At 40.9% G+C, this 27354-nt stretch overlaps 1 protein-coding gene across 2 annotated transcripts; it reads left to right on the forward strand.

Annotated features, from left to right (window-relative positions):
• Positions 1-4968: 4968 nt before the first annotated feature.
• Positions 4969-26367, forward strand: LOC130281870 (uncharacterized). Of its 2 annotated transcripts, XM_056529602.1 has the most exons (16): positions 4969-5107; positions 5194-5385; positions 5428-5594; positions 9110-9169; positions 12816-12872; positions 14626-14676; positions 15347-15412; positions 16310-16357; positions 17175-17219; positions 20192-20239; positions 21098-21139; positions 21678-21728; positions 22213-22281; positions 22401-22445; positions 23483-23710; positions 26164-26367. In XM_056529602.1, exons 1-15 carry the CDS (start codon positions 5059-5061, stop codon positions 23678-23680), a joined length of 1188 nt encoding a protein of 395 aa, XP_056385577.1. In that variant the 5' UTR covers positions 4969-5058; the 3' UTR covers positions 23681-23710; positions 26164-26367. The 2 variants fall into 2 exon arrangements, with proteins under 2 accessions (XP_056385577.1, XP_056385576.1); XM_056529601.1 differs by having other exon boundaries at positions 5194-5594.
• The last annotated feature ends 987 nt before the right edge of the window (positions 26368-27354 follow it).

Here is a 27354-nt window from a genome sequence, read left to right on the forward strand (position 1 = left end):
GACAAGGAGAGAAATGGGCAACCGTACTGAGGACAGCAATGAAAGAAGAACCATTGTGGTGACTTGGAATGGGACTGAAAGTGGACCAGGAAAAAGATTGGAGCCATATTAGGGATGAGCAATAAAATAGGAAGGAAATTACATGAGGAGGAGGTTTGTTACAGTGTGTCACCTCTAGTAGTAAGCAGATTACATGAGGAGGAGGTTTGTTACAGTGTGTCACCCCAGTAGCAAGAAGATTAAATCAGGAGGAGGTTTGTTACAGTGTGTCACCCCAGTAGTAAAAATATTACATGAGGAGGAGGATTGTAACAGTGTGTCACCCCAGTAGTCAGGAGATTACACAAGGATTAGGTTTGTTACAGTGTGTCATCCCAGTAGTAAATAGATTACATGAGGAGGAGGTTTGTTACAGTGTGTCACCCTAGTAGTAAGGAGATTACATGAGGAGGAGGTTTTTTACAGTGTGTCACCCCAGTAGTAAGGAGATTACATGAAGAGGAGGTTTGTTACAGTGTGTCACTCCAGTAGTAAGATTACATGAGGAGTAGATTTGTTACAGTGTGTCACCCCAGTAGTAAGGAGATTACATGGGGAGGAGGTTTGTTACAGTGTGTCACCCCAGTAGTAAGGAGATTACATGAGGAGGAGGTTTGTTACAGTGTGTCACCACAGTAGTAAGGAGATTACATGAGGAGGAGGTTTGTTACAGTGTGTCACCCCAGTAGACAGTTTCTGAGGAAAATTGACCAATTGCTCATAGCAACCAATCAGATGACCTTTTTTCCTTTTCAGAGTCCTTTTCAAAAATGAAAGAAGCGATCTGATTGGTTGCTATAGGTGGCTGGTTAACATTTCCTCTGTAAAGGTTCTGATCAATCTCCCCTATATGTTGAGCATAAATGACAAACAACGTTAACCCTTTAGACTGTGTAAGAGAAAACACAGAAAATGCTGTAATGTTCAGGAATATCTGCCGCAGAGCACAAACCTGAAGGGTCCAAAGTCTTCCTGAAGAGGGCGGTGGAGACCGCAGGGTAAGAAACCTCAGGAGGAATATAGAATCCCTACCGAAAGGAAAAAGTCTTCCCAGCATTACATTTAGGAGGTCCCACTCCATCATTTATTTGGTGACCCACATATCCTACATAAGAAACGTTCAGCAAAGATCAACAAGCGTGGGCTGAGATAGGGAATGTAAATGTTATGGCCACATAAAGGGGAACCCTTACCAGTAAAGTGGCCGGCGGCTTCTTTATATCAAGACCTTCAGGAATTGTTCTCCGTGACATGGCATCAGGAGATGGTGTGCCATGGTTGTGCCATAACAGTGTTTACCCACCATCCCCTGAGGAGACTCTGCCCGGCAACAACAGGTTCAGAACTCCTAATAAAGCCTTATAAGGGCAATGGAATGTGAGCATGTCATGTGACCTTCCTGGAGGGACGAGGGGGGGGGGGTTGGGTACTCTAAACTGTTGATTACCTCATGTCTTGGTGAGGGGGATATAAAAACTGTTGTTTACCTCAATAAACCAGATTATGTTCCGAGGTAACATGGACCAAAGGTGAGTGGTGTCTTCTCAGAGGGGACATAAGGATCACATGGTTCTGGTGTCTTCTCTGAGGGGACATAAGGATCACATGGTTCTGGTGTCTTCTCTGAGGGGACATAAGGGTCACATGGTTCTGGTGTCTTCTCTGAGGGGACATAAGGATCACATGGTTCTGGTGTCTTCTCTGAGGGGACATAAGGATCACATGGTTCTGGTATCTTATTTGAGGGGACATAAGGATCACATGGTCAGGTATCTTCTCTGAGGGGACATAAGGATCACATGATTCTGGTGTCTTCTCTGAGGGGACATAAGGATCAAATGGTTCTGATGTCTTCACTGAGGAGACATAAGGATCACATGGTTCTGGTGTCTTCTCTGAGGGGACATAAGGATCACATTGTTCTGGTGTCTTCCCTGAGGGGACATAAGGATCACATGGTTCTGATGTCTTCTCTGAGGAGACAAGGATCACATGGTTCTGGTGTCTTCTCTGAGTGGACATAAGGATCACATGGTTCTGAGTCTTCTCTGAGGGGACATAAGCATCACATAGTTCTGGTGTCTTCTCTGAGGGGACATAAGGATCACATGGTTCTGAGTCTTCTCTGAGGGGACATAAGGATCACATGGTTCTGGTGTCTTCTCTGAGGGGACATAAGGATCACATGGTTCTGAGTCTTCTCTGAGGGGACATAAGGATCACATGGTTCTGGTGTCTTCTCTGAGGGGACATAAGGATCACATGGTTCTGGTGTCTTCTCTGAGGGGACATAAGGATCACATGGTTCTGAGTCTTCTCTGAGGGGACATAAGGATCACATGGTTCTGGTGTCTTCTCTGAGGGGACATAAGGATCACATGGTTCTGGTGTCTTCTCTGAGGGGACATAAAGATCACATGGTTCTGGTGTCGTCTCTGAGGGGACATAAGGATCACATGGTTCTGGTGTCTTCTCTGAGGGGACATAAGGATCACATGGTTCTGAGTCTTCTCTGAGGGGACATAAGGATCACATGGTTCTGGTGTCTTCTCTGAGGGGACATAAGGATCACATGGTTCTGGTGTCTTCTCTGAGGGGACATAAGGATCACATGGTTCTGGTATCTTATTTGAGGGGACATAAGGATCACATGGTCAGGTATCTTCTCTGAGGGGACATAAGGATCACATGATTCTGATGTCTTCACTGAGGAGACATAAGGATCACATGGTTCTGGTGTCTTCTCTGAGGGGACATAAGGATCACATTGTTCTGGTGTCTTCCCTGAGGGGACATAAGGATCACATGCTTCTGATGTCTTCTCTGAGGAGACAAGGATCACATGGTTCTGGTGTCTTCTCTTAGTGGACATAAGGATCACATGGTTCTGAGTCTTCTCTGAGGGGACATAAGCATCACATGGTTCTGGTGTCTTCTCTGAGGGGACATAAGGATCACATGGTTCTGAGTCTTCTCTGAGGGGACATAAGGATCACATGGTTCTGGTGTCTTCTCTGAGGGGACATAAGGATCACATGGTTCTGAGTCTTCTCTGAGGGGACATAAGGATCACATGGTTCTGGTGTCTTCTCTGAGGGGACATAAGGATCACATGGTTCTGGTGTCTTCTCTGAGGGGACATAAGGATCACATGGTTCTGAGTCTTCTCTGAGGGGACATAAGGATCACATGGTTCTGGTGTCTTCTCTGAGGGGACATAAGGATCACATAGTTCTGGTGTCTCCTCTCTAAGCTACTCTGTCAGGTTATTGTTACATTTTCTATCCATTGTTATTTATTTATAATTCCACACATGTGACCTACACTACATAGGACGCACCACCCAATGTCTAAAGGTCGGATATAGACTAATTAGACATTACAAATGGTTTCCTGGATCTCAGTGTATGTAATCACGGCTTAGACTTACATAATTGTCTCATCTCAGTCTATACTATAATACTTATTGATAATATCCAAACACATGATCCCCGAAGATTTTACCATAAAATAGGGAGATATTCTGGATTTTTAGGGTAATCAGCCGCACCCCCATATGGTCTAATGTTCTAAACAAAAACCTTGAAAAAAATGTTTAGTGGGGTTTATCATGTTTATGTCTACTCTTTTGTATTAGGTCCGTTCCTACTAAACATATGTCATGTATTCACCACTTAATATGCATTGTTTACTCTAAACCATTGACTACAATACGTCCCTCTAAAGGGATCCCCCTATATAAAGCACATGCATGACATTACCCTAACATAGGTCCGGATCTGAGTTACACCTAATGGTTATTTCTTCCAGCTACAACTTAACTGTAGAACATTTTCGGTTAGTTTTCTTGTGCCCCAAACAATAAAATTGTCCCCCTTTTGGTGTCCCATAAAGTAAAGTCAGTAGAAAAGTAGGTTGGGGAAGAGTAGCAAGAGAAGTGGGCATCGTCTGCATCTTTAAAACAAAAGCTGGACATGAAGGGGCCATTGCAGGATGGTGGGACATGACCCCAAAAATGTGACTGTCCCGCTGGGTGTGAGTTGGTTGGGAGGTATGGTTAATGCCCTAAAATAGGTGTAACCTTGGGCACCAGGGAAAAACAAAGATGGCACATGTCAGGAACCACAAAACCAGAGAGAGAGTGCAGCACAAATCACACCTTTATTAAAATAACAATAATACAAAAAGAACAAATCATCTGAGGAAGGTTTAGGTTCTACGTACACATTCTAAATTTATTCATATAAATTATCTGACAGTAACTGAACTCTTCTGCTAAATCCAAACCTGTACCCTTTAAGTTATATTTTAGTAAATGTGTGTGATACTGCACATCATCAGGAGTTAAGTAGAATTACGTAGTAATAAGTAGATGTCTAAGAGGAATATGGGGGGCGGGGGCAGCTCTGGAGACATCCTGTTTCTTGTTGAAGATGACATACTGTATAAAGGATTATTTTCTGCCAATGTTAAAAATTGGGGGGAAAAAGTTTGTAACATATTTCTCCTCTGATCTGCATAGAAGACAACCCTTTAATCTCAGCCCTCTGCTCTGTGCTGACAAGGGGTCCTCAGATGAGTGTATCCTCCCTATGGAGCTGGTCATTTTCTTCTCTTTGGAGCAGAACTAAATAACATCAATTTTACTTGATTATTAACCCTCAGAGAGTTAAAATCCCAAAACATTCTGCAAATGCAATAAACCCGAGCACTTGGGGCATTAGAGGAGACTCCAAGTGATCAAAGCATTTTAATTAAAATCATCACATTGGAAAAGTACAAAATAATGACTGATGAGCAGACGGATGTTTACTCATAAAGAGGGAACAAAACATTGGCAGATTCTAAATGTTATTCTGCCAAGATCTTTGATACCTTTACATCTTGAACTTGCCAGAGGGTAAATCAAGTTTCCGTGACGGTGGAGCCCATACTGGGCTGTCTGTGGTCCTAACACTATAAAAGTGAGGACACAACTGCTGGAGATCCACATCAGTGCTGAACTTCACTGTCTGCACAATGAAGATCTTCATACTCTTGGCTCTGGTTGGTGTCAGTGTCTGTAATGGTACGTACTGTCTATAGACATATTTGTAGTATTCCCTATAGACTGTCCATGATTGTTGTTTACGTGTGTTGTTTTCTGTGTTTTAGATTATGGCGGAAACTATCAACCACCAATAATGTGTGGGCCTGGTGGATATGGCTCATCAGGTCAGGGTGGTGGATCTTGGCAATCAGGTAATGGTGGTGGACGTTTCTCAGGTCACAGCCAAGAATTATCAGTCCATGGTGGTGGAGGTTCCGCAGATCACAGCGGAGAATTATCAGTCCATGGTGGTGGAGGTTCCCCAGATCACAGCGGAGAATTATCAGGCCATGGTGGAGGTTCCTCAGGTCACAGCGGAGAATTATCAGGCCATGGTGGTGGAGGTTCTTGGTCTTCATGGTCATCTTGGTCATCATCTTCCTCCTCATCATCATCTTTCCAGTGTGATTCAAAATACAAAAATGACTTTGCCAATGATGACAAGTGCCTGAAACATGCGTTGGAGGTAATGAAAATTTTTAAAATTATATTCCTACATATTAATGTACAATATATCTATACATGAGGGGGAAACTGTAATAGTATATCACTTACATTTCTATGTTATCTTCAAGTATAATTATACTAAAACTCCGAACTCCAGTGTAAAATATATTAGATGTATCCAATTTTACTTTTAATAGTTCTAATATGACCACATGTCAGATATATTAGAGGCCATGTGATCCATAGACTTCCTCTGATCTCATGAAGAGCCTTGTCCCAGTGTGGGATTCAGCTTCAATTAATGGGAATGGGATTCAGTGTCTTTTTTTACTTAAAGGGGTACTCCACAGGAAAAAAAAATAATAATCAACTGGTGCAAGAAAGTTAAACAGTTTTGTAAATTACTTTTATTAAAAAATCTTAATCCTTCCGGTACTTATCAGCTGCTGCAAGTTCTTTTCTTTAACTTTCTGCCTGACCACAGTGCTCTCTGCTGACACCTCTGTCCATTTTAGGAACTGTCCAGAGCAGGAGAGGTTTTCTATGGGGATTTGCTCCTACTCTGGACAGTTCCTAAAATGGACAGATGTCTCAGCAGAGAGCACTGTGGTCAGGCAGAAAAGAAATTCAAAAAGAAAATAACTTCCTGTGGATCATAACAGCAGCTGATAAGTACTGGAATGATTAAGATTTTTGAATAAAAGTAATTGACAAATCTGTTTAACTTTCTGGCACCAGTTGATAATTTTTTTTTCCAATGGAGTACCCCTTTAAAGCATATCTCTAGTGCAGTGATTTCCAATAATGTGTCTCCAGGTGTGGCAAAGCTATGCAGCCATTGTAGAAATAGCAGGTGTTAGATGAAGATCTCAGTGAGGGACACTGAGCAGTGACTAACACATAAAGGAGTAGGAGCCACACATACTGCATTATAATTGTAGTAAAGAAGCAGAGAGCATTGCAAAACTACAACTCAGCCTTTCATAAGTTTTCTTCCTTTTAATAACCAAAGTTGAAAGTTGCCTGGTGAGATAAGAAGGATTAGGAACTCCTGGTTTGGATTATACTAAAATATATGGTTTCTAGCACTCAGAGACATAACCAGAGAATGCTCGGTCCCCTGCCAAACTCTTAAGCGGGGGCCTCCTCAAGCATGGCTCCAACCACTAAATCAGATTTCAGACCAAACCCCATAAATCAGACCCAAAATTAGCCAAAAAGTGGCCACGATATCCGCTCAACTTTAGCTTCACACGGGTCTTCTATGTGAATTCCTGTAATGGGGAAACCTAAGAACCTAGGAACCCAGGTGTCACACTATTGTAACTTACGATGTAACACTATAGAGCAGGGGTGGCTGAACTTACTCAACATAAGCACCACATTCAATAAACTTCATATGTTTAAGTGTGGCAAGACATGTACTTAGAGAATAAGAAATGCATGCAGTAGCCAAGCTGTATGTAGAAGCAGGCCCCTGTATGTAGTGGCACCCCCCTGAAATAGTTGCGGCAGCCACCCAATAGTAGTAACAGCAACTCCCCGTGTTGTAGCAGCAGCCCAGCTGTATGTAGAAGCAGGACCCTATAGGTAGTAGCATCCCCCCCCCATAATAGTAACAACAGCTCCCTGTGTTGTAGCAGTAGCCCCCTGTAGTAGTAATAGAAGCAGTCCTCTTGTAAGGGTAGCAACAACCTCCTCTGTAGTAGTAGCCCTGTAGTAGTATTAGCGGCCCCCTGGTGTAGAAGTGGTCCCCCTGTTGTAGCAGCCCCCTTGTAGTAGAAGCAGAAGCCCCACAATAATAGTAGAGGTAGTAGTAGCAGTAGCCCCCTATCTACCTATCTTATGCTTTCCTTTTTTGGGGGAAACAGGGAGAGAGATGGTGCTGTCCAGGGGCGGACAAATCACATGTGCAGCATGTTCAGCTGCACAGGGGCCCGCCACTACACATGGGCCCTCAAGCACTGGCCAAGGGCCCCCTTGAGAGAGAGGTGCAGCTGGTGAGGATCCAGGACAGTTGTCCCGATCCCCACTCAGACAAGCGCTATTTTTTTTTTTACAATCCCTGTGCTGCTCCTGCTCCGGTATCATTAGGGAAACAGGCAGTAGCGCAGGGATGAAGGCACCTGATTCATGGCTCCGCCCCCAGCACAGGAAGAGGACAGAGGCCGAGAGCTGACAGGCCTCCCAGGAGCACAGCGGCTGTGAGGGTAAGTTATGTCCCCTGTCCTGCCTCTCTTCTCACTAGCAGTATACCTCGGGCTGGAGTAGCAGCCCAGTGGGGTCACTTTCCCTCCTCCGGGGTCCGCAGGTCACCTACAGGTCAAATTACAAGAACAATTTTTTGGGAAAAATTGTGCAAAAATAGCGCGGTTTTACCACGATTTTTCGAAATAGTGGTAAAACTGAGCCATTTTTTCCGCGATTTTTCAAAAAATTGTTCTTGTAATGTGACCTGTAGGTGACCTGTGGACCCCGGAGGAGGGAAAGTGACCCCACTGGGGCAACAACATGTGGACACACTGCTTGTTTATTAATCATTAATCCATTAAGGCAGTGTTTCCCAACCAGGGAGCCTCCAGATGTTGCAAAACTACAACTTCCGGACAGCTAAAGACTGTCCGAGCATGCTGGGAGTTGTAGTTTTGCATCAGCTGGAGACACCCTGGTTGGAAAACACTATCTACCTACCTATCGATCTATCCATCCCACAGGGTGCCTCCAGATGTTGCAAAACTACAACTCCCAGCATACCTCAACAGCCAAAGGCCCAGGAGTTGTAGTTTTTTAGTTTTGCAACATCTGGAGGCACCCTGGTTGGTAAAAAGATACCCATGTCCTATCTATCATCTATCTATCTATCTATCTATCTATCTATCTATCCATCTACTGTATCTGCTGTATCTATCTTCTATCTATCTATCTATCATCTATCTATATATCTACTGAATCTCTCTTCTATCTATCTATCTATTTATCTCATATCTATCTATCTATCTATCTCATATCTATCTATCTATCTCATATCTATCTATCTCCTATCTATCTATCTCATATCTATCTATCTCATATCTATCTATCTCATATCTCATATTTATCTCCTACCTGAACAATTGATGTATAAGGGGGGGGGGGGGGCAGGCATGTTCTTTGCACAGGGGCCTATGCTGTCTGTGTCCGCCCCTGGTGTTGTCGGCTGATACCGCTGGCCAGAGTCTTTAAACAGATGTGCCTACGTGCGGTGCATCTGCTACCAGCAGTCCCTGCTATCTTAAAGTCACAGACCATATGGTTGCTGATATCAAGTGGCAGCAGCTAAACAGAGGGGGCGGAGAGGAGAGTTTGCGACTAGCATGATACCTAGAAAATGCCACATGTGGCTTGTGAGACACAATCTGGACATCCTGCTATAGAGTGAAGTATTTTGTAAATGATTGTAGAAGAATTATTGTGACACATTTACTGTTTTACTGTTTATAAACTATTTTAAATTAAACTTGACAGTGATCACTCTGTATTGTGTTGTATTCACAGAACGTCGATAATCTTGGAAAAGTTGGCCAAAAGATCATCTGTAAAGTTAAAGAACATAAGGTACAGTAAATGCTTCATTTTATTCTTTATGTTTTGGTGTTTTTTTTTTTTTTTGTTTTTTTTTTTGTTATAAAAAAAGTTAATTACATTACCAAAAAAGAAAATGATGATGATGATAATGAATAAAAAAATCACCCAAATGTCAAAAGATCATTAGAGATTCAACCAGGGTGCTTCCAGCTGTTACAAAGCTACAATTTCCAGCATGCCCAGACAGCCTTTGGCTTTCTGGGCATGCGGGGAGTTGTAGTTTTGCAAATACAGGAAGCGCATTGGTTGATAAACACCAATGTAGAGGATCAGACAGGATCGGTAGTATGTTTCAACTCTAACACTTGTACTTTATTTGCCTTTCGGCTAAAACTCAAGTTTAGTTCGGCAGAACTTGCTACTATAACAACAGCAACATAGCAGAAAGCAGAAGAAGGAGGAAGGATCACATGACCTCAGGGAATCACATGAGGCCTTTCAAACAGCTCTCCCAGCCAACCAGGAGACAGTATATAGGCGATTTCAGAGTCACTATGAAAGCATATGCACATAGCTTTAGCAGCCATTGTAGAAATAGCAGATGTTAGATGAAGATCTCTGGTGGGGGCATTTACTGAGATGTATGTATATGTGATGCAGTTCATTTTTTAGGTTCTTTATTATTGTGTTTTTATTTATTTTTTTGCGTGACTGAGCAAAATTTATTAAATTGCCACATGGCATTTGATACATTTTCTGAAGTATACAACATTTTCTCGAATTTTACTCATCACATAAACCAAAAAGCTAACCTAAGTCTGACCTGGTGTAGTTTTGTGACTTAAAAAAAAAAAAGATTTCTGTTGATAAATTCATTAGTCTCTACTGCACAAGACTAACATTAACAGCTGCTCTGTACACTCCTTTAAAAAAAAAAAGTGTAAACCAAAATGAATACAAATCTACACGCAAAAAAGTGCTTAAAGAGGTGCTCCACTGGAAATTTTTTTATTATCAACTTGTGCCCGGATAGGTTTGCTATGCGGATTTGCTCCTACTCTGTACAGTTCCTGACATGGAAAGAGGTGTCAGCAGAGAGCACTGTGGACAGACAGAAAAGAAATCCAAAAAGAAAAGAACTTCCTGTGGAGCACATAGCAGCTAAAAAGTACTAGAAGGATTAAGATTTTTAAATAGAAGTAATTTACCCATATGTTTAACTTTCTGGCACCAGATAATTTAATAAAAAAAATAACAATAATTTTTTTCAGTGGAGTACTCCTTTAACCCCTTAAGGACTCAGCCCATTTTGGCCTTAAGGACTCAGACAATTTAATTTTTACGTTTTCATTTTTTCCTCCTCGCCTTCTAAAAATCATAACTCTTTTATATTTTCATCCACAGACTAGTATGAGGGCTTGTTTTTTGCGCAACCAGTTGTCCTTTGTAATGACATCACTCATTATATCATAAAATGTATGGCGCAACCAAAAAACACTATTTTTGTGGGGAAATTAAAACGAAAAACGCAATTTTGCTAATTTTGAAAGGTTTTGTTTTCACGCCGTACAATTTCTGGTAAAAATGACATGTGTTCTTTATTCTGAGGGTCAATACGATTAAAATGATACCCATTATTATATACTTTTATATTATCGTTGCGCTTAAAAAAAATCACAAACTTTTTAACCAAATTAGTACGTTTATAATCCCTTTATTTTGATGACCTATTACTTTTTTATTTTTCCGTATAAGTGGCGGTATGGGGGCTCATTTTATGCGCCATGATCTGTACTTTTTTTTGATACCACATTTGTATATAAAAAACTTTTAATACATTTTTTATAATTTTTTTTTAATAAAATGGATTAAAAAAGTAGGAATTTTGGACTTTTTAAATTTTTTTTCGTTCACGCCGTTCACCGTACGGGATCATTAACATTTTATTTTAATAGTTCGGACATTTACGCACGCGGCGATACCAAATATGTCTATAAAAAATGTTTTTTACGCTTTTTGGGGGTAAAATAGGAAAAAACGGACGTTTTACTTTTTTATTGGGGGAGGGGATTTTTCATTTTTTTTTTACTTTTACTTTTACATTTTTTTACATTTTTTTTTACACTTGAATAGTCCCCATAGGGGACTATTTATAGCAATATCATGATTGCTAATACTGATCTGTTCTATGTATAGGACATAGAACAGATCAGTATTATCGGTCATCTCCTGCTCTGGTCTGCTCGATCACAGACCAGAGCAGGAGACGCCGGGAGCCGCACGGAGGAAGGTGAGGGGACCTCCGTGCGGCGTTATGAATGATCGGATCCCCGCAGCAGCGCTGCGGGCGATCCGATCGTTCATTTTAATCGCGAACTCCCGCAGATGCCGGGATCTGTATTGATCCCGGCACCTGAGGGGTTAATGGCGGACGCCCGCGAGATCGCGGGCGTCGGCCATTGCCGGCGGGTCCCTGGCTGCGATCAGCAGCCGGGATCAGCCGCGCATGACACGGGCATCGCTCCGATGCCCGCGGTTATGCTTAGGACGTAAATGTACGTCCTGGTGCGTTAAGTACCACCTCACCAGGACGTACATTTACGTCCTGCGTCCTTAAGGGGTTAAAGGGTACTCCACTGCTCAGTGTTTGGAACAAAGTGTTCTGAACGCTGGAGCTGGAGCCGAAAGCTGGTGACGTCATAGCCCCGCCCACTCACAACATCACATCACACACCCTCAATGCAAGTCTATGGGAGGGGGTGTGACGCTGTCACACCCCCTTACATGAACTTGCATTGAGGGGCGGGGTGTGACATCACGAGGGGGCTGGGCTATGATGTCACAAGCTCCCGGCACCCGCACCATCTCTGGGAACAGTTTGTTCTAAACGCTGAGCAGTGCAGTACCCCTTTAAAGACAATAATAAATGCCCCCTTGTGAGGGACACTGGGGGGGTAATTATCAATAGTGGAGTAGGTGAACGTCTTTTTACTCCATTAATTCATGTAGTGGAAACTGTGTACCTGCACCTAAATTATCACATTTCTTACGTCAGTACTCCACTTTAGATGGTCTTTTTGTGCGACTTTTTGTGCGACGTTTTAATCCGTGCGACAATTATTTGACTTTTTAATAACGCTGCGCACAGTTAGTTTGTTAGTGCTTTATTATCTGGTGGTGATTAGCGCCCATTTTGGTGGGTTGCGCCAAAGTCTGTGGCTTTTTAAAAAAGTCTAATATTCATAAATCCCTGACCACTGCAAAAAATCTACCAAAAACACGTCTACCACAGCAACAACAACAGGTAAATGAAAAGTCACAGGAAAAGTTGCAAAAAACACACTGCGCCAAAATATTGAGACAAATTTACCCCAGGATGAAATGCTTTATAAATAAATCCCACTTAGCAGTGGCTGATAGTTATGTGCGGCAGGGGCCATATTCAGATTTGCAATATTTCGCGAATATATTGACGATCATTCGTCCTATGTTCGCGAAATTCGCATATTCGCTATGCTTGTTCACTTTTTTTCCCATGCGAAAATTTGCATATATAGATAAGAATAATTGTCATTGCGAATATTAGAATGATACATTATAGAAGGATCTTCTTCTCCCAACTTACTGGAGATTTCCAGGTCGTCTACTTATTGTTACTTTTTATTTATTTTTTCAGGAAAATATGACAAAGGAATATTTCAATGAATTGAAGGATGAATTAGGAAACTTTGTGGTAAGAATAACATCTGACTATGACTAATGATAACAATGACATCTGACTATGACTAATGATAACAATGATATCTGACTATGACTAATGATAATAATGATATCTGACTATGACTAATGATAATAATGACATCTGACTATGACTAATGATAACAATGACATCTGACTATGACTAATGATAACAATGATATCTGACTATGACTAATGATAATAATGATATCTGACTATGACTAATGATAATAATGACATCTGACTATGACTAATGATTATAATGACATCTGACTATGACTAATGATAACAATGACATCTGACTATCACTAATGATAACAATGACATCTGACTATGACTAATGATAATAATGACATCTGACTATGACTAATGATAACAATGATATCTGACTATGACTAATGATAACAATGATATCTGACTATGACTAATGATAATAATGACATCTGACTATGACTAATGATAACAATGACATCTGACAATGACTAATGATAATAATGATATCTGACTATGACTAATGATAACAATGATATCTGACTATGACTAATGATAATAATGACATCTGACTATGACTAATGATAACAATGATATCTGACTATGACTAATGATAATAATGACATCTGACTATGACTAATGATAACAATGATATCTGACTATGACTAATGATAATAATGATATCTGACTATGACTAATGATAACAATGATATCTGACTATGACTAATGATAACAATGATATCTGACTATGACTAATGATAACAATGACATCTGACTATGACTAATGATAACAATGACATCTGACTATGACTAATGATAACAATGACATCTGACTATGACTAATGATAACAATGACATCTGACTATGACTAATGATAACAATGACATCTGACTATGACTAATGATAACAATGACATCTGACTATGACTAATGATAACAATGATATCTGACTATGACTAATGATAATAATGACATCTGACTATGACTAATGATAACAATGACATCTGACTATGACTAATGATAACAATGACATCTGACTATGACTAATGATACCAATAACATCTGACTATGACTAATGATAACAATGACATCTGACTATGACTAATGATAACAATGAGATCTGACTATGACTAATGATAATAATTACATCTGACTATGACTAATGATAACAATGACATCTGACTATGACTAATGATAATAATGACATCTGACTATGACTAATGATAACAATCGCATCTGACTATGACTAATGATAACAATGACATCTGACTATGACTAATGATAACAATGATATCTGACTATGACTAATGATAACAATGACATCTGACTATGACTAATGATAACAATGACATCTGACTATGACTAATGATAACAATGACATCTGACTATGACTAATGATAATAATGACATCTGACTATGACTAATGATAACAATGGCATCTGACTATGACTAATGATAACAATGATATTTGACTATGACTAATGATAACAATGACATCTGACTATGACTAATGATAACAATGACATCTGACTATGACTAATGATAATAATGACATCTGACTATGACTAATGATAACAATGGCATCTGACTATGACTAATGATAAGAATAAAATCTGACTATGACTAATGATAACAATGATATCTGACTATGACTAATGATAACAATGATATCTGACTATGACTAATGATAATAATGATATCTGACTATGACTAATGATAATAATGATATCTGACTATCAATGTTGATCCTCCCGGCAGGGATGCACAGGCTGTGGTGTCGGTCATGTCATTGGTTTACAAAAACCATTGGTAAGTTCATTCAGATTATAAATGCCATATATACAATCAGGATAGATTTTCATTATAAATACTTTTTTCTTTAAATATCATACACTTAGTAGCTTAAAAAAATTACAGCAAAATAGCTTTTTTGTTTGTTGCTCAATGTAAAAAAGAAAGATACATGAATGAAAAATTAATGGTAATGGGCATCTACTCCAAAACATGGCCCCTACAGAAAGTGAATCTGATCCCACAAGAACATAAAGCCCCATCTACTGACATGGAACAGATCTGGAAACACTCGAAAAATGAGAATATCGTGTAAAAGTCCACTGTATTTCATTAATGCTACGTAAGAGGAAAGGAAGCATGAAGTGCTCCAAAATCTCCTGGTGATGGGTGTGCGGACCCTGGACTTAATGAAGCGCAGTGACCAACCCCAGCAAATGACATGGCCCCCAAATCATAGTCATTGGGGGGGCTTTGGGGTTTTCATGAGCTGTAACCATAATCATCACAATTATGACAAATCACGGCTTGAACTGTCTTTCTCATATATTAGTTTCACCATTTAAGTTGCTTTACTGAAAGAAATGAACTTTGCACAATATTCACATTTTTGGAGTTTCATCTGTATAATATTCGCAGGTGTGAACTGAGAATAACACTGAAAATTTCAATGTTACATTTATTCTAGGGAGAGCTGGGATTTGGAGTCGGTACTACTGGGTCAGAATTAGTCGAAGCCGTTGAAAAACTTGCGGTAAGTTTAAAAAAAAAGCTCGGTCTAACATTAAGGGGAAACATGAAAGTGATAAAATAATCAACTACCCTGTAAATAGCGCCCCCTGCCGCTCACTCCCAGAAGGAAGTTCTCAAGAGGGGATTGCCCATATTTAGCGGGTCACTTTAGTAGTTGTTCTTTGCAGCCAGACATCCTCTCCACCTCCTGAGCTCCCACCAGAGCGGTGACGCTGATGACGGTGACAGACACTGGCAAAGGGGAGGAGAGCATCAATGTACGTGCCCCAACTGTCCCAGTCTCTGCTTGGAGAGTCTCCACTTATTGTCTTCACCAATGAGCAGATACATTGTTAGAGCTTTTTTAGGGTCTGAGTTGGGCGCCATACAAAGCTATCCGTCACCCATCGCCTCCCATTCATTTGCATTTCACATATCCATTTCTTGAAAGGATCTATCTGATGGGATAATGTACTCTCGTAGATATTCCATCCTCTTTCTCAGTCGTATTGTATCATATTCCAACCAGAGAGAGGCAAATACGACCCCTGACCTCTGCCCAACAGTGGAAGCCTATGGAGGAGTTTATCTTATATGTCAGGAGTCTTCAGGCCAAACATAAGGCTAAGGCTCAGACTAAGTCCATCCTTGTATTTATGCTCGTGCTACAGATGGTTAAAATAGAGAAACGGCCCGAACATCATACGACGGAAGCTTCAACCACTACAGCTGATGTAATTGTAAAGATAGAACCTATAAAAATGGCGCACAAAATCCTATAGTAAGAAACATCCGACAGTCACTAAGGAGCGGAGACGTCTTATCATTGGGGATTGGGCTCAGGTCCTTCTCTCGTCTATTGTCATCAGTTTTTTGTTAACCTTTTTCGCTAATGATGATTTATTCCTTTATTTTTCAGGATAACTTGGGTCTGGTTAAACCTGTTCTTAACATTCTCTGCCCCATGGTAAGAACAGATTGTTTTCTATGGATATGTATAATCTATAATTCATTGACCCTATCATGAGAAGTTCTGGATCCTCCCCATCATGTCCCTGTGTAATCCTAGGAGTCAGTACCTGGTGATACAGACAGAACACATGACCTTCTTGTAGGGTCAGAGATTACTAGCGATGACCTTTATCCCCGCAGAGCGTCAGACTCCTCATATTATTACATTTATTTCATCTCCATTGGTGTCTGATAAACATTATGATCAGTGAATAGTGTTGCTCGCGAATATTCGCAATGCAAATTTTATTTGCGAATATTGCATATTCGCAAATTCATGAATATTCGCGAATATAGCACTATATATTCGTAATTACGAATATTCGTTGTTTTTTTTCACAGTACACATCACAGTGATCACCCCTCTCTGCTTCCAGCTTGTGTGGTGTAAAGAAGGCTCTAATACTACTGTGTGAGACCGGTGTGCGAATTTTCGCATATTCGAAAATTTGCATATGGTAACTTTCGCATTTGCGAATTTTAACTTATGCTATTTTTTGTATATGCAAATTTTCGCATATGTTAATTTTCGCATACGCAAATTTTTCACATATGCGAAAATAAAACGAGAATATTACGAATATGCGAATATTCGCGAATATATGACGAATGTTCGTCCGTATATTCGCGAATATTCGCGAATTCGAATATGGCCTATGTCGCTCAACACTATCAGTGAATCGATAGGAAATATAAATCTATAGGACATTATTTTTGCAGCACTGGAGCCATGTTTTGTTGCACAAGTCACTGATATCTATTTTATTTCACAGCTCGGTCCACTATTTGCCTCAGAATGTGTAAAGAAGCTCATCGGCGTAAGTATACTCCATAATACTGATGTATCTGAAAAGAAATGGTAGATATAAAAGCTTCACCTTTAGGATTTGCGCACTCAGTGCAGGGGAAATATGTGAATGTGGCGATAAGAATCTTCTGAAGGTCACAAAGCTCCATGTGATGTCTCCATTAATGGGGGGTCAGGAGTAATTACCCGAAAGGTAAATCTTAAATCTAATCTTGGCACCTCATCAAACAGGATAAATTACTTGGCCCAACTCCACCCACCTGTCCTCCAATCATTTACACCAAAGCACCCAATCTGGGTATCACAGTGGCACCTTGGATTAGGGAACCCAATCAAGACAGGGCTCCAGACACATGGCGGAATCTAAAAGGATTTTTAGGTGCGGTACTTGTTCCAATTGTTAAATTACCAAATGTCCTAACAAAACCAACCAAATGACATCTACTTCTAATAGCTTTAAATGGAATATCAACCAATTTCTCACATGTAACACTAAAGGAGTGATATATCTTATACAGTGCAAATGCAACAAACAGCACATCAGACACACAAAAATACGACTCGAGGCCAGGATTTCAGAACACATTTACAATATCCGTAAAGGGAATACAAAACACCCTCCTTCAACACATTTCACACTTCATCACAATAACGATCCTGCCAGCTTCTCTTTCGTAGGCTTACAGTCTATTAAGGAAAATTGGAGAGGAGGTAGCCAATTACTACAGCTGTCCAGAGCAGAAAGGAAACATTAGTTTGAAAGCCTAGAACCTAAAGGCCTTAATTCCAATTTTGAGTAGTTTGGATTTTATAATCCCTTTGTCGTGGGCTCCCAGCCTATGACCCGTATCGGGTAGACCACATACCCAGCGTCGAGACTGGTCCCAGGAGGGATCCCTTCCCACACTTTCTAGACTTTCACTAGTATACTTGAAGTACCACCATAACACACGTTCGTATAACATGATCCACCCCCCCCCCTTTATTTTCTTTTTTTCTTTTTATTTCTTTTATTATTTTTCATTATTTTTTCATGTTTTCATTTTTTTTCTATTATTTTTATTTTATCTTACTTTTTATTTGCATTTCTATTTTTATGTTTTTTATTTTAATCATTACTTTATCCTATTTCATCATGTTTCCTTTTGTTATCTGTGTTTTTTATTTTATTTTCATTGTTTGCAATTTTTTTTCTATTTCTGTTTTTTCCATTTAACCACAGTGTATTACCACACTTATTTATACTTGTATACATTTTTTCAATGTTCTCTATGTACCTCATTTGGTGACTCTTAAATTTCTGAGGTGTATGATTTCCAATAGAACATTCAGTTTCCATTGATAACTCCATACCGTGTTTTCCATACTACACTGGAAGGATAGCCCTATTCCTGATCCATTTCACATGTTAACAGGATCTTGATTTGGGATATATAGAAGCACTAAAATTACCACCACCATTAGCTACTGAAGACGGGGTCAGTATTGCACCCCAAATCGCATATAGCATTTCTTTGTGTACCCCCAACAAGGTACACCACCTTTTAGTACAAACCCCAATCTAGGATCTCACATCTCATCTGCACTACTCAAACACATCACTTTCTGAGCGCGCGCTCAGCCCCTTGTGGATGCCAAGGATCCCAGCCGTGCACCTTCTGGATGTCCACTCGCTCCTTAGTGACCGATCCCAGGGATGAAGTAGACACTGTGCACCCCCATCATCGGAGGAGTAAGTGGTACTGCGTACCAACCCTTCTATCCATAGGAATCACTGCAGGAGACTGTTTATGTACGCAGTGAAAATTCTATCATCCACAGCATAGCAATACATAGGAGCTCTGTTTCTTCCACAGGACAGCAGAACATCGCAGCCAGTGCTACTGACTTGAATTTTCTTTTACAATTCATGGACTTGGATTTAGAATTTTTTTCTTTTGCAGGACACGTAGTATAAGCGCTGCATGCGCTCATAAACACAGCGCTCCTGAGATTCTATACTTAGCGCTTTACAATATCTATTAGCGCTCCGTAACCAATGCTAGCACGGGACATTGACTGAGCTATCATCTCACTTTATGCTTTGACAATTGTTTTATATATTTTTCATTTACAGCGCTGTTTTATGTTAAAGGCGCACTCAAATCAACTGGTTCCAAAGACTTAAACAGATTTGTAAATTACTTCTATAAAAAAAAAAAATCTTATTCCTTCCGGTACTTATTAGCGGCTGTGTACTACAGAGGAAATTCTTTTCTTCTTGGATTTCTTTTCTGTCTGTCCTCAGTGCTCTTTGCTGACACTGTCCAGAGCAGGAGAAAATCCCAGAACAGGAGAACTGTCCAGAGCAGGAGAAACTCCCCATAGCAAACATATGCTGCTCAGGACAATTCCTAAAATGGAAAGAGGTGTCAGCAGAGAGCACTGTGATCAGACAGAAAATATATCCAAAAATAAAAGAATTTCCTCTGTAGTATACAGCCACTAATAAATAATGGAAGCATTAAGATTTTTTAATAGAAGTAATTTACAAATCTGTTTAACTTTTTGGCACCAGTTGATAAAAAAAAAAAAAAAAAGTTTTCCACTGGAGTACCCCTTTAAGTCATCAATCCCTTCTTGTAGGGAACACTTCAGCAGATGATAATTACCTTTGTGTTCTAACCAATAATATATATTTATTTATAACCTTTTGATCCTACATAGTGGATAATATCTATTTTTAACATTTTACTAATTTTAATCGAACCTTGTTTGACCACAAGGGCTTGTAGTTAAAACCCCGAATTCTTTACCTTTTGCCTACTTTATTGTTTATATGTAATAAACCTATACATTATTTTAAGCTATACTATTTGTATTTCCATAATCTCATTACCCTTGTGGTAAAGACCTGAGTCAGGTCTTTATCGCTTTTGAGGACTGTTTACTTCCTTTTTAATTTAAATCTTACACCTAACCTGATGGTGCGCTTTATTTCAGAACGACGTTTCAGCTGTGACCGAAAATGTGAAGAACTTATTATGCAAGGTAAAAACTACAATGAATCTACTGAAATATTTATTAATACTAGAGTGTTATATACTGGGTCATGTGTCGCCTCCAAATCGACATTAAAGATCTCCAGATGTTCCTCACCTTTCACCTTATCTGGACATATCCCGAGATGAGGAGCTCCATGACACATATCATCCCACAATGCTCCGTCCAGAGATGTTTGTGCTATATGTGTGGATAAGAGGCCCCCCAGTGGTTGTGATGTGGTTTGCAGCCTGTCAAGGGATTTCCAGCCCGTCACAATAATAATGTATTGAATTAGTGTTGTGGGAAAAGTGTCCTTAAGGAAGACTAGAGAGAGTTTTGGGTGGTCACATCTATAACAGTGCCACCAGTATCCACTTCCATCTACAGACCATCTGCGCTATTAATATAAAAATGGCACCATGAGGTGACCGGTAACAATTAGAAACCTGGTTGCCAGAACCTCTAGTATAGGAGATGGACAAGTGTGGAGCATTTTCTATTGTCCAAAAAATAAACCATTTAAGACTTTACTGATGCAGCCTTGTCTTGGTGCTTAAGGGTTTATGTGGTGTTACATGTTCCCAGGCTGATGGCATTAAAACAGAATAACCAGACTTCCCTTTCATATTTTTGTCCTTATATAAAAAATTGGAAAATTTTCTTCTTAGCTACATCCCGTATGACAGAGATCCATCTGGTTCACCCATAGTGGGGGTGATGATCTGATGGACGGCTCAGCCCCAGGCGCCATCATACAAGGTCACTTCAGCCCCTTGTCACCTCTTCCCACCATAACGATAGGAGGTGAATTTCCTGACGTTTTATCGCTATAGCTCATTCCTGTTTATTATTCTTTTATTGTAGAAAGAAGAAGATCTGGATGTTAAACTGACTATAGGATTACTGGTAAGAAAAAATTTCTTCTTTTGTTAAAAATAAAGATTAAACACAATATATTCTACAATGATAACGATTCCGATTCCAAATGGTTTTAGTAGAAAAGTTTATTTGAGATAAAAGTTGTCACCATTGATAAGTGGCCCCAGATTGTCCCCAGACATGACCAATAAACAAGACTGTGAGCATTGAGGAGCCGGATGAGCCTACACCGAGGCCGTCCAGTGTGAGGCGCCATCATGTAGGGGCACAGTATGGCTGATACTACGTGATAACAGGGATAGAATGGAGCGGCCGTCACCTCTACATGACATCAGGGTGTCTGACAGGAGAACAGGCTGATGGTTACCAGTAGAGGTCACAATGGATTCCGCCCTGTAGGTCACATTATCTGATCACATGAAATAGAAGAAACAATCTTTATAATTTACTGTCATTACCTGATCCCATCAATAGCGACAGAAACCTCAGAACACTCAGACCATGTGACCAGAAGAATATAAACTTATCAAAACTAATGGTTGACTTTTCCATCTGTTTTTATTAGAAAAATGTCGGCTGTCTGCTGGATGACGGGCTGGGAACTGACGATACATTGGTAAGAGTCTTCAGTCCATAACATAAATATCTATAGAAATGATTATATAAAAGAGTCTTAGATATGATCATCCTCCATCTTATCGATGCGCTCCATCACTATATCAGATTATTGTACAGAATATTAGAATTATTATACATCCTCTATATCCTCAACCACATTGGAGACTATGTAACAACCAAAGAATAATGCGGACGATCCCCTTATAGATCCCGTCTATTCGTTTCCACATGATCCCTGCTCGTAGGGGTGAGGGAAGAGTTCTCAGCGCTCCGTGTATGAGTAACATTAGATTCTAGGATCAGGATTCTTCCCAGAGAAGTCAGTGGAGTTCATAGACCTCCAGGAGGGAGTATGGAAATCTTTATGGATTGTTTTAATTTGTTATAAAAAAATATATATTTTTGTCTATCTATGTATCTACCTATCTTTTTATATATCTGATTGGAGTATATACCGTCATCTATAATGTAACATTTTCTAGGAAGATCTGACCGAAGATGTTGGTGAAGCTGTTGCTCCAGCAGTGAAGGGCGTTGTGAGGACTATGAAGGTAATGTTTCCTAGATTAGTAGAACATCTATCGTAGTTTATTATAATCTATAGTCTTGTTATATTATAATAATCCCGACACTGATGCTGAAATTAATTCTATATATTTTAATAATGCAGGATAACCACCTTACTGGTAGCGTTGTGAATGTATTATGCCCAGTGGTAAGTATGGTCTATGTGGTTGGAATCATTTTGGCAATACATGGGGACATCTTATGGGGTAGGTGCTGTCTGTCTTAGGTCACTTACACAACAGGTAATTACACCAAAGTGTCCCACCCTGACCAGAGGGGTGACTTACCTGATCTCACACATTGCAGACCCCAATGATGCTGAGTCCAGGTCAGTAAAGCTGCAGTCAAGACGGGACACTTGGCCATAATACACACGTGTGAATCTGTATTGATGTATTTGTTGTGTGACTGATCCATAGAAATCTCATGCAGGGATCGTATACAGACATCTCTATGTGTTTTTGCTTCGGAAAGTCTATGATAGTTTGACCTTCGGCTGGTCACACTCAGAAGGACGACTTCTCATTCATGGTCGGACAGTGAAATGAGACATAAGTTCAAATTTATCAGCATTTCTGATCCATCCATTTACCTGCTTTATTATTTATACGTCTGTCTAAGCAATATAGACCTCACTTCCTGTAGGTGACTTTTCTGCCCAACTTTGGTGTTTGTGATGATTTCCAATAATTTTTCTAATGGTTTATGCTAAAAACTTGTATAAAAATATTGATAAATTGCCCCATTGAGGTCTTCAGTACTAAGGTCGGGGCTGCACGGCTGTAATAAAGTCAACAGTGAAGAAGGGGACAGTCAAGACACAAATTATTTTAGTCACATGACTTAGATAGGATTTGCTGTTTCTCTGACCAAAGTCATTGTGTAGCCCTATCCTAATACCAGGGCATGGCTGTGTGCATGATTGTATTCACCTGTATGTAACAGGAGTGGCTGAAACACCTGAACAATGAGGAGGGGGTTCAGATACTTTTGGTCATAGAGAATAGATCAGTAGTCGGTTAGAGATGAGCAGAACAGGGGATATATCTCTATAAACAAGAACATTCACTAGAAGCAGCGGAAAGTTTGTAGATTGTGAGGAATAGAAATAAAGGAATATTCCACAATGTCATAGACAAGAGATTTTCATCTTTTATTTTAATAAAATCTTTATTTATTTAACAGGGAAAACTTGTGGATGATATAGTGAATGGCGGTGATAGTAGTCCTCTTGATCTTGGTGGTCTTCTTGGAGGAGGTGATGATGATGATGATGGAGGTCTTCTTGATAATCTTCTTGGAGGAGGCGGTAATGGTGGTGGTCTTCTTGGAGGAGGCGGTAATGGTGGTGGTCTTCTTGGTAGTATTGGTCGCAGGCGCTAGGTCGGGCAAACAAACCTTCACATAGTTTTGGTGAGTATGAAACAAATGCTGCAATTTATCTCCTAAATAATTCCTCCATGAAACAGTAAGGAACAGGATCCGCTCCAGGAGAAGAAATTTACTGTGTTAGGGAATTGTTCACATGATGGATTTTTTTTAAACAGTTGAAAAAAATGTGGGAAAAAAGAGACAGAAATCCCTCGTGTAGCCTCAGATTATTGTCAATTATATTTCCCTCCTGACTGAACATCAAAACACAAATCGTCTCCATTCAGTAAGGCGGATGTTGTCCTGTATTTATGGGGCATTTACCCAAGAAACACCTAGAATAAGTGATTTTTCTCTTATCCCATCATATTCAAAAATAATTGGGGCCTCAGTATTTTTATATCGATGACACTTACTACAACATCATTAATATCTTCACAATGTCCGGTGTTCATCATAAAACAGTTCTGTATGGCTCTATTCACACTGCGTCTCATGGTGTCCATTAGAGGTATATGTAGGGTGCCCCTGATATATATATATAGTGGTCCCTCAACATATGTCTATGGAAAACTGGAAATTGGTTCCTGAGTCCGTGAAATCTCAACCCAAAGTAAGTAAAAATAACCACACAAAGTACAGATGGGGTGGGGGGCTTTGTGCCCAGGCCTGGGGTGCTTTGTGCCCAGACCTGGGGTTAGGGAGATTTGTGCCCAGGCCTGGGGTGGGGGAGATTTGTGCCCAGGCCTGGGGTGGGGGGCTTTGTGCCCAGGCCTGGGGTGGGGGGAATTTGTGCCCAGGCCTGGGGTGGGGGGGATTTGTGCCCAGGCCTGGGGTGGGGGAAATTTGTTCCCAGGCCTGGGGTGGGGGAGATTTGTGCCCAGGCCTGGGTTGGGGGGCTTTGTGCTCAGGCCGGGGGTGGGCAGAATTTGTGCCCAGGCCTGGGGTGGGGGGAATTAGTGCCCAGGCCTGGGGTGGGGGGGATTTGTGCCCAGGCCTGGGGGGTTCTTTGCCCAGGCCTGGGGGTCCTTTGCCCAGGCCTGGGGAGTTTTGGCCCAGGCCTGGGGTGGGGGACTTTATGCCCAGGCCCGGGGGTATTTTGCCCAGGCCTGGGAGTCTTTGCTGTTATGTCCTGGGGAGAGGGGGTTATCACTGCCGCTGCCATTGGGTGAGGGGTTAAGTTAACCCCTCACCCCATGGCAGCGGTAGCGTTAACACCTCACCCCGCGGCAGCATTAACACTGCCGCCGGGTGAGGGGTTAACGACTCCGCCACGTGAGTGAGCTACTAAGCCAGTGGTCTTCAACCTGCGGACCTCCAGATGTTGCAAAAACACAACTCCCATCATGCCTTCTGGGAGTTGTAGTTTTGCAACATCTGGAGGCCCGCAAGTTGAAGACCACTGTTAGAGAAAGTTGTACCTGTCCCGCCGCTCCGGACCGTCACCGCTCGTCACCACTGCCCGGAATGTAGCTGTCCGCGTCCCCGATGCTGTCCCAGGGGCTCCCGATGCTGTCCCACTGCTCCGGGTCCACTTCGCGATCCTCCGTCATCTTCTGCATGTTCTCCGGTGTCCGGGTCTCGCTTTCTGGTGACGTTATTTTGTGTGCAGGACGTAATAACAACGCCGGAAAGCAAGGTCCGGACGCACGAGAAGATACAGAAGACGCCAGAGGATCGCGAAGTGGACCTGTCCGGGATGCTTAAACTGCTATCCGGCAGCAGCTTAAGCATTTTGCGCTGTCGGATAGCAGCTAATGCGATGGCCCCGACATATAAAAGCATCGGATGTCGATTTGATCGTATGTCGGGGCCATTGCATGTCGGGGGGTTACTGTGTATATATATATTTCCCGGTGTCACTCTGTGTACATTTTCTGCTGTATACCTCTGTATGGAGTAACACTGTAGACTGCACTATTCCGTACAGCTATAAACCCAACTTAAGCAAACAAAGGTAGGAGGGCGGCACTGGATATTCGGCGTGCACGTGGATAATAGCAAATCCAGTCATAGAAAAACTCCCGGCACCGGCTTCTTTTCAAATGCTTTATTGTGCATGTAACTTATAAACGCAAGACGCATTTCGGCTGCTTAGCCTTTTTCAATTGCAATTGAAAAAGGCTAAGCAGCGGAAATGCGTCTTGCATTTATAAGTTAAATGCACAATAAAGCATTTGAAAAGAAGCCGGTGCCGGGAGTTTTTCTACGACTGGATAAACCCAACATATACCGGGCCCCGGAGGTCAGGAGGACGCTCTTTTGTCTCCATCCAGTGAACAGGAGTCTATGTGTATATATAACCTATGTGCTGAGAACGTTCCAGGCTCATACAGCAAACACACAGGAGAAGCGCAGTGTGAATAGAGCCGGAGGTGAAATCTCTGTATTCTGAATCTTTTCCCGGTGACTTTGTCATCAGCTTCAGCTTTGTACATGACTCCGGACTCCATGTTATCTCTATAATCCAACATCTGCTCCTTTATATTCTACAGGAACTCAGGATCCCAACACCGATGAGTCCGACACCGAAGAAATGGATCACATGACGATTTTCTGAAAATTCTCTCAATCGTCTCTTTACAGATTTCTCTAATTCTTTATCGTTGATTGTTACCAAATTTTCTCTCTTCTAATCAAATCTTATATCAGAAAATTAATTTTCTTCTAATCAAACTTTAAATCAATAAATTTCCTGCATATTGACTTGTGTGTCGAGTGGTTTAATGATCATTCAGTATTAGGACATATGGGCGTCATAGAGGGTCCATGTATTACACTGCGGGGGGAACTCCGGGGGGTTGGTTCTCATTGGGGAGATCCGGTTAGTATATGGAGTCTCACAGACAACGCTCCATGGGGAAAAAAGATGAGAATTTGGTCTCCTCCAGAAGGCAGAAAACGGTCTAATGCCGCCCGGTGGAGGAAGCCTCCCTGGACATGGGGTTTGTCGTTTTCTTTGTGGGCTTTTGTTTCCAACAGGTATTTTTCAATGGTATTTACTATTGTATTTTGTATTTGGCGATTTTCACAATGTTTTTACTCTTTTCACACCAGTTCTGAGCTGACGGGTTTTCCAGAACTCAAATCGACTACATATAGTAACAATAGTTAGTTAGTTTTTTCCGAAAATGTAGGGTTTTTTCGAGACAGGCCCCTTTTCCCCGATGACCACGTCCCTTTTTTGGGTTTTCTCTGAGTGTTGGAGAGTTAGTAGTTTTTGGGGGATTTTTGGTCAAAAAAGTCTGACACAAGACATATTTGACGTAAAAAAAAACTACAAAATTTACTCGGAAAAGCCTTAGTAAATGAGGCCCAATGTCTGAATGAACTTTAGGTAATAAAAAATGTAATTCTATAAAATCTCTAGGATCGAGTCACCATAGTGGAAGGACTTCAAAATGTTTTATTTATATAACTGGAGATTTATTGCAGTTGACTTGAAAAATTGTAGAAATTGCAGAAATAAACAAAAGTGAAGTCCTCAGTGAAGAGTCCGTTATTTGAAAGGGGTTACATTGAGATTAGTTATTGGGCTAAATATCTTGGGAGACCCCATTATCTGATCACTTCTTGTGAAGGACCTGGTGCTTTTTCTACTATGCTCCTGTCTGGTGTCTCCTAAGAGTCCTCATGTCTAAGGCTATGTGCACACTACAGAATGGCCACATGGATAATCTCTGTGC

This window comes from Hyla sarda, chromosome 7 (assembly GCF_029499605.1).
Source record: "Hyla sarda isolate aHylSar1 chromosome 7, aHylSar1.hap1, whole genome shotgun sequence".
In the NCBI taxonomy this organism is placed as follows: Eukaryota; Metazoa; Chordata; class Amphibia; order Anura; family Hylidae; genus Hyla; species Hyla sarda.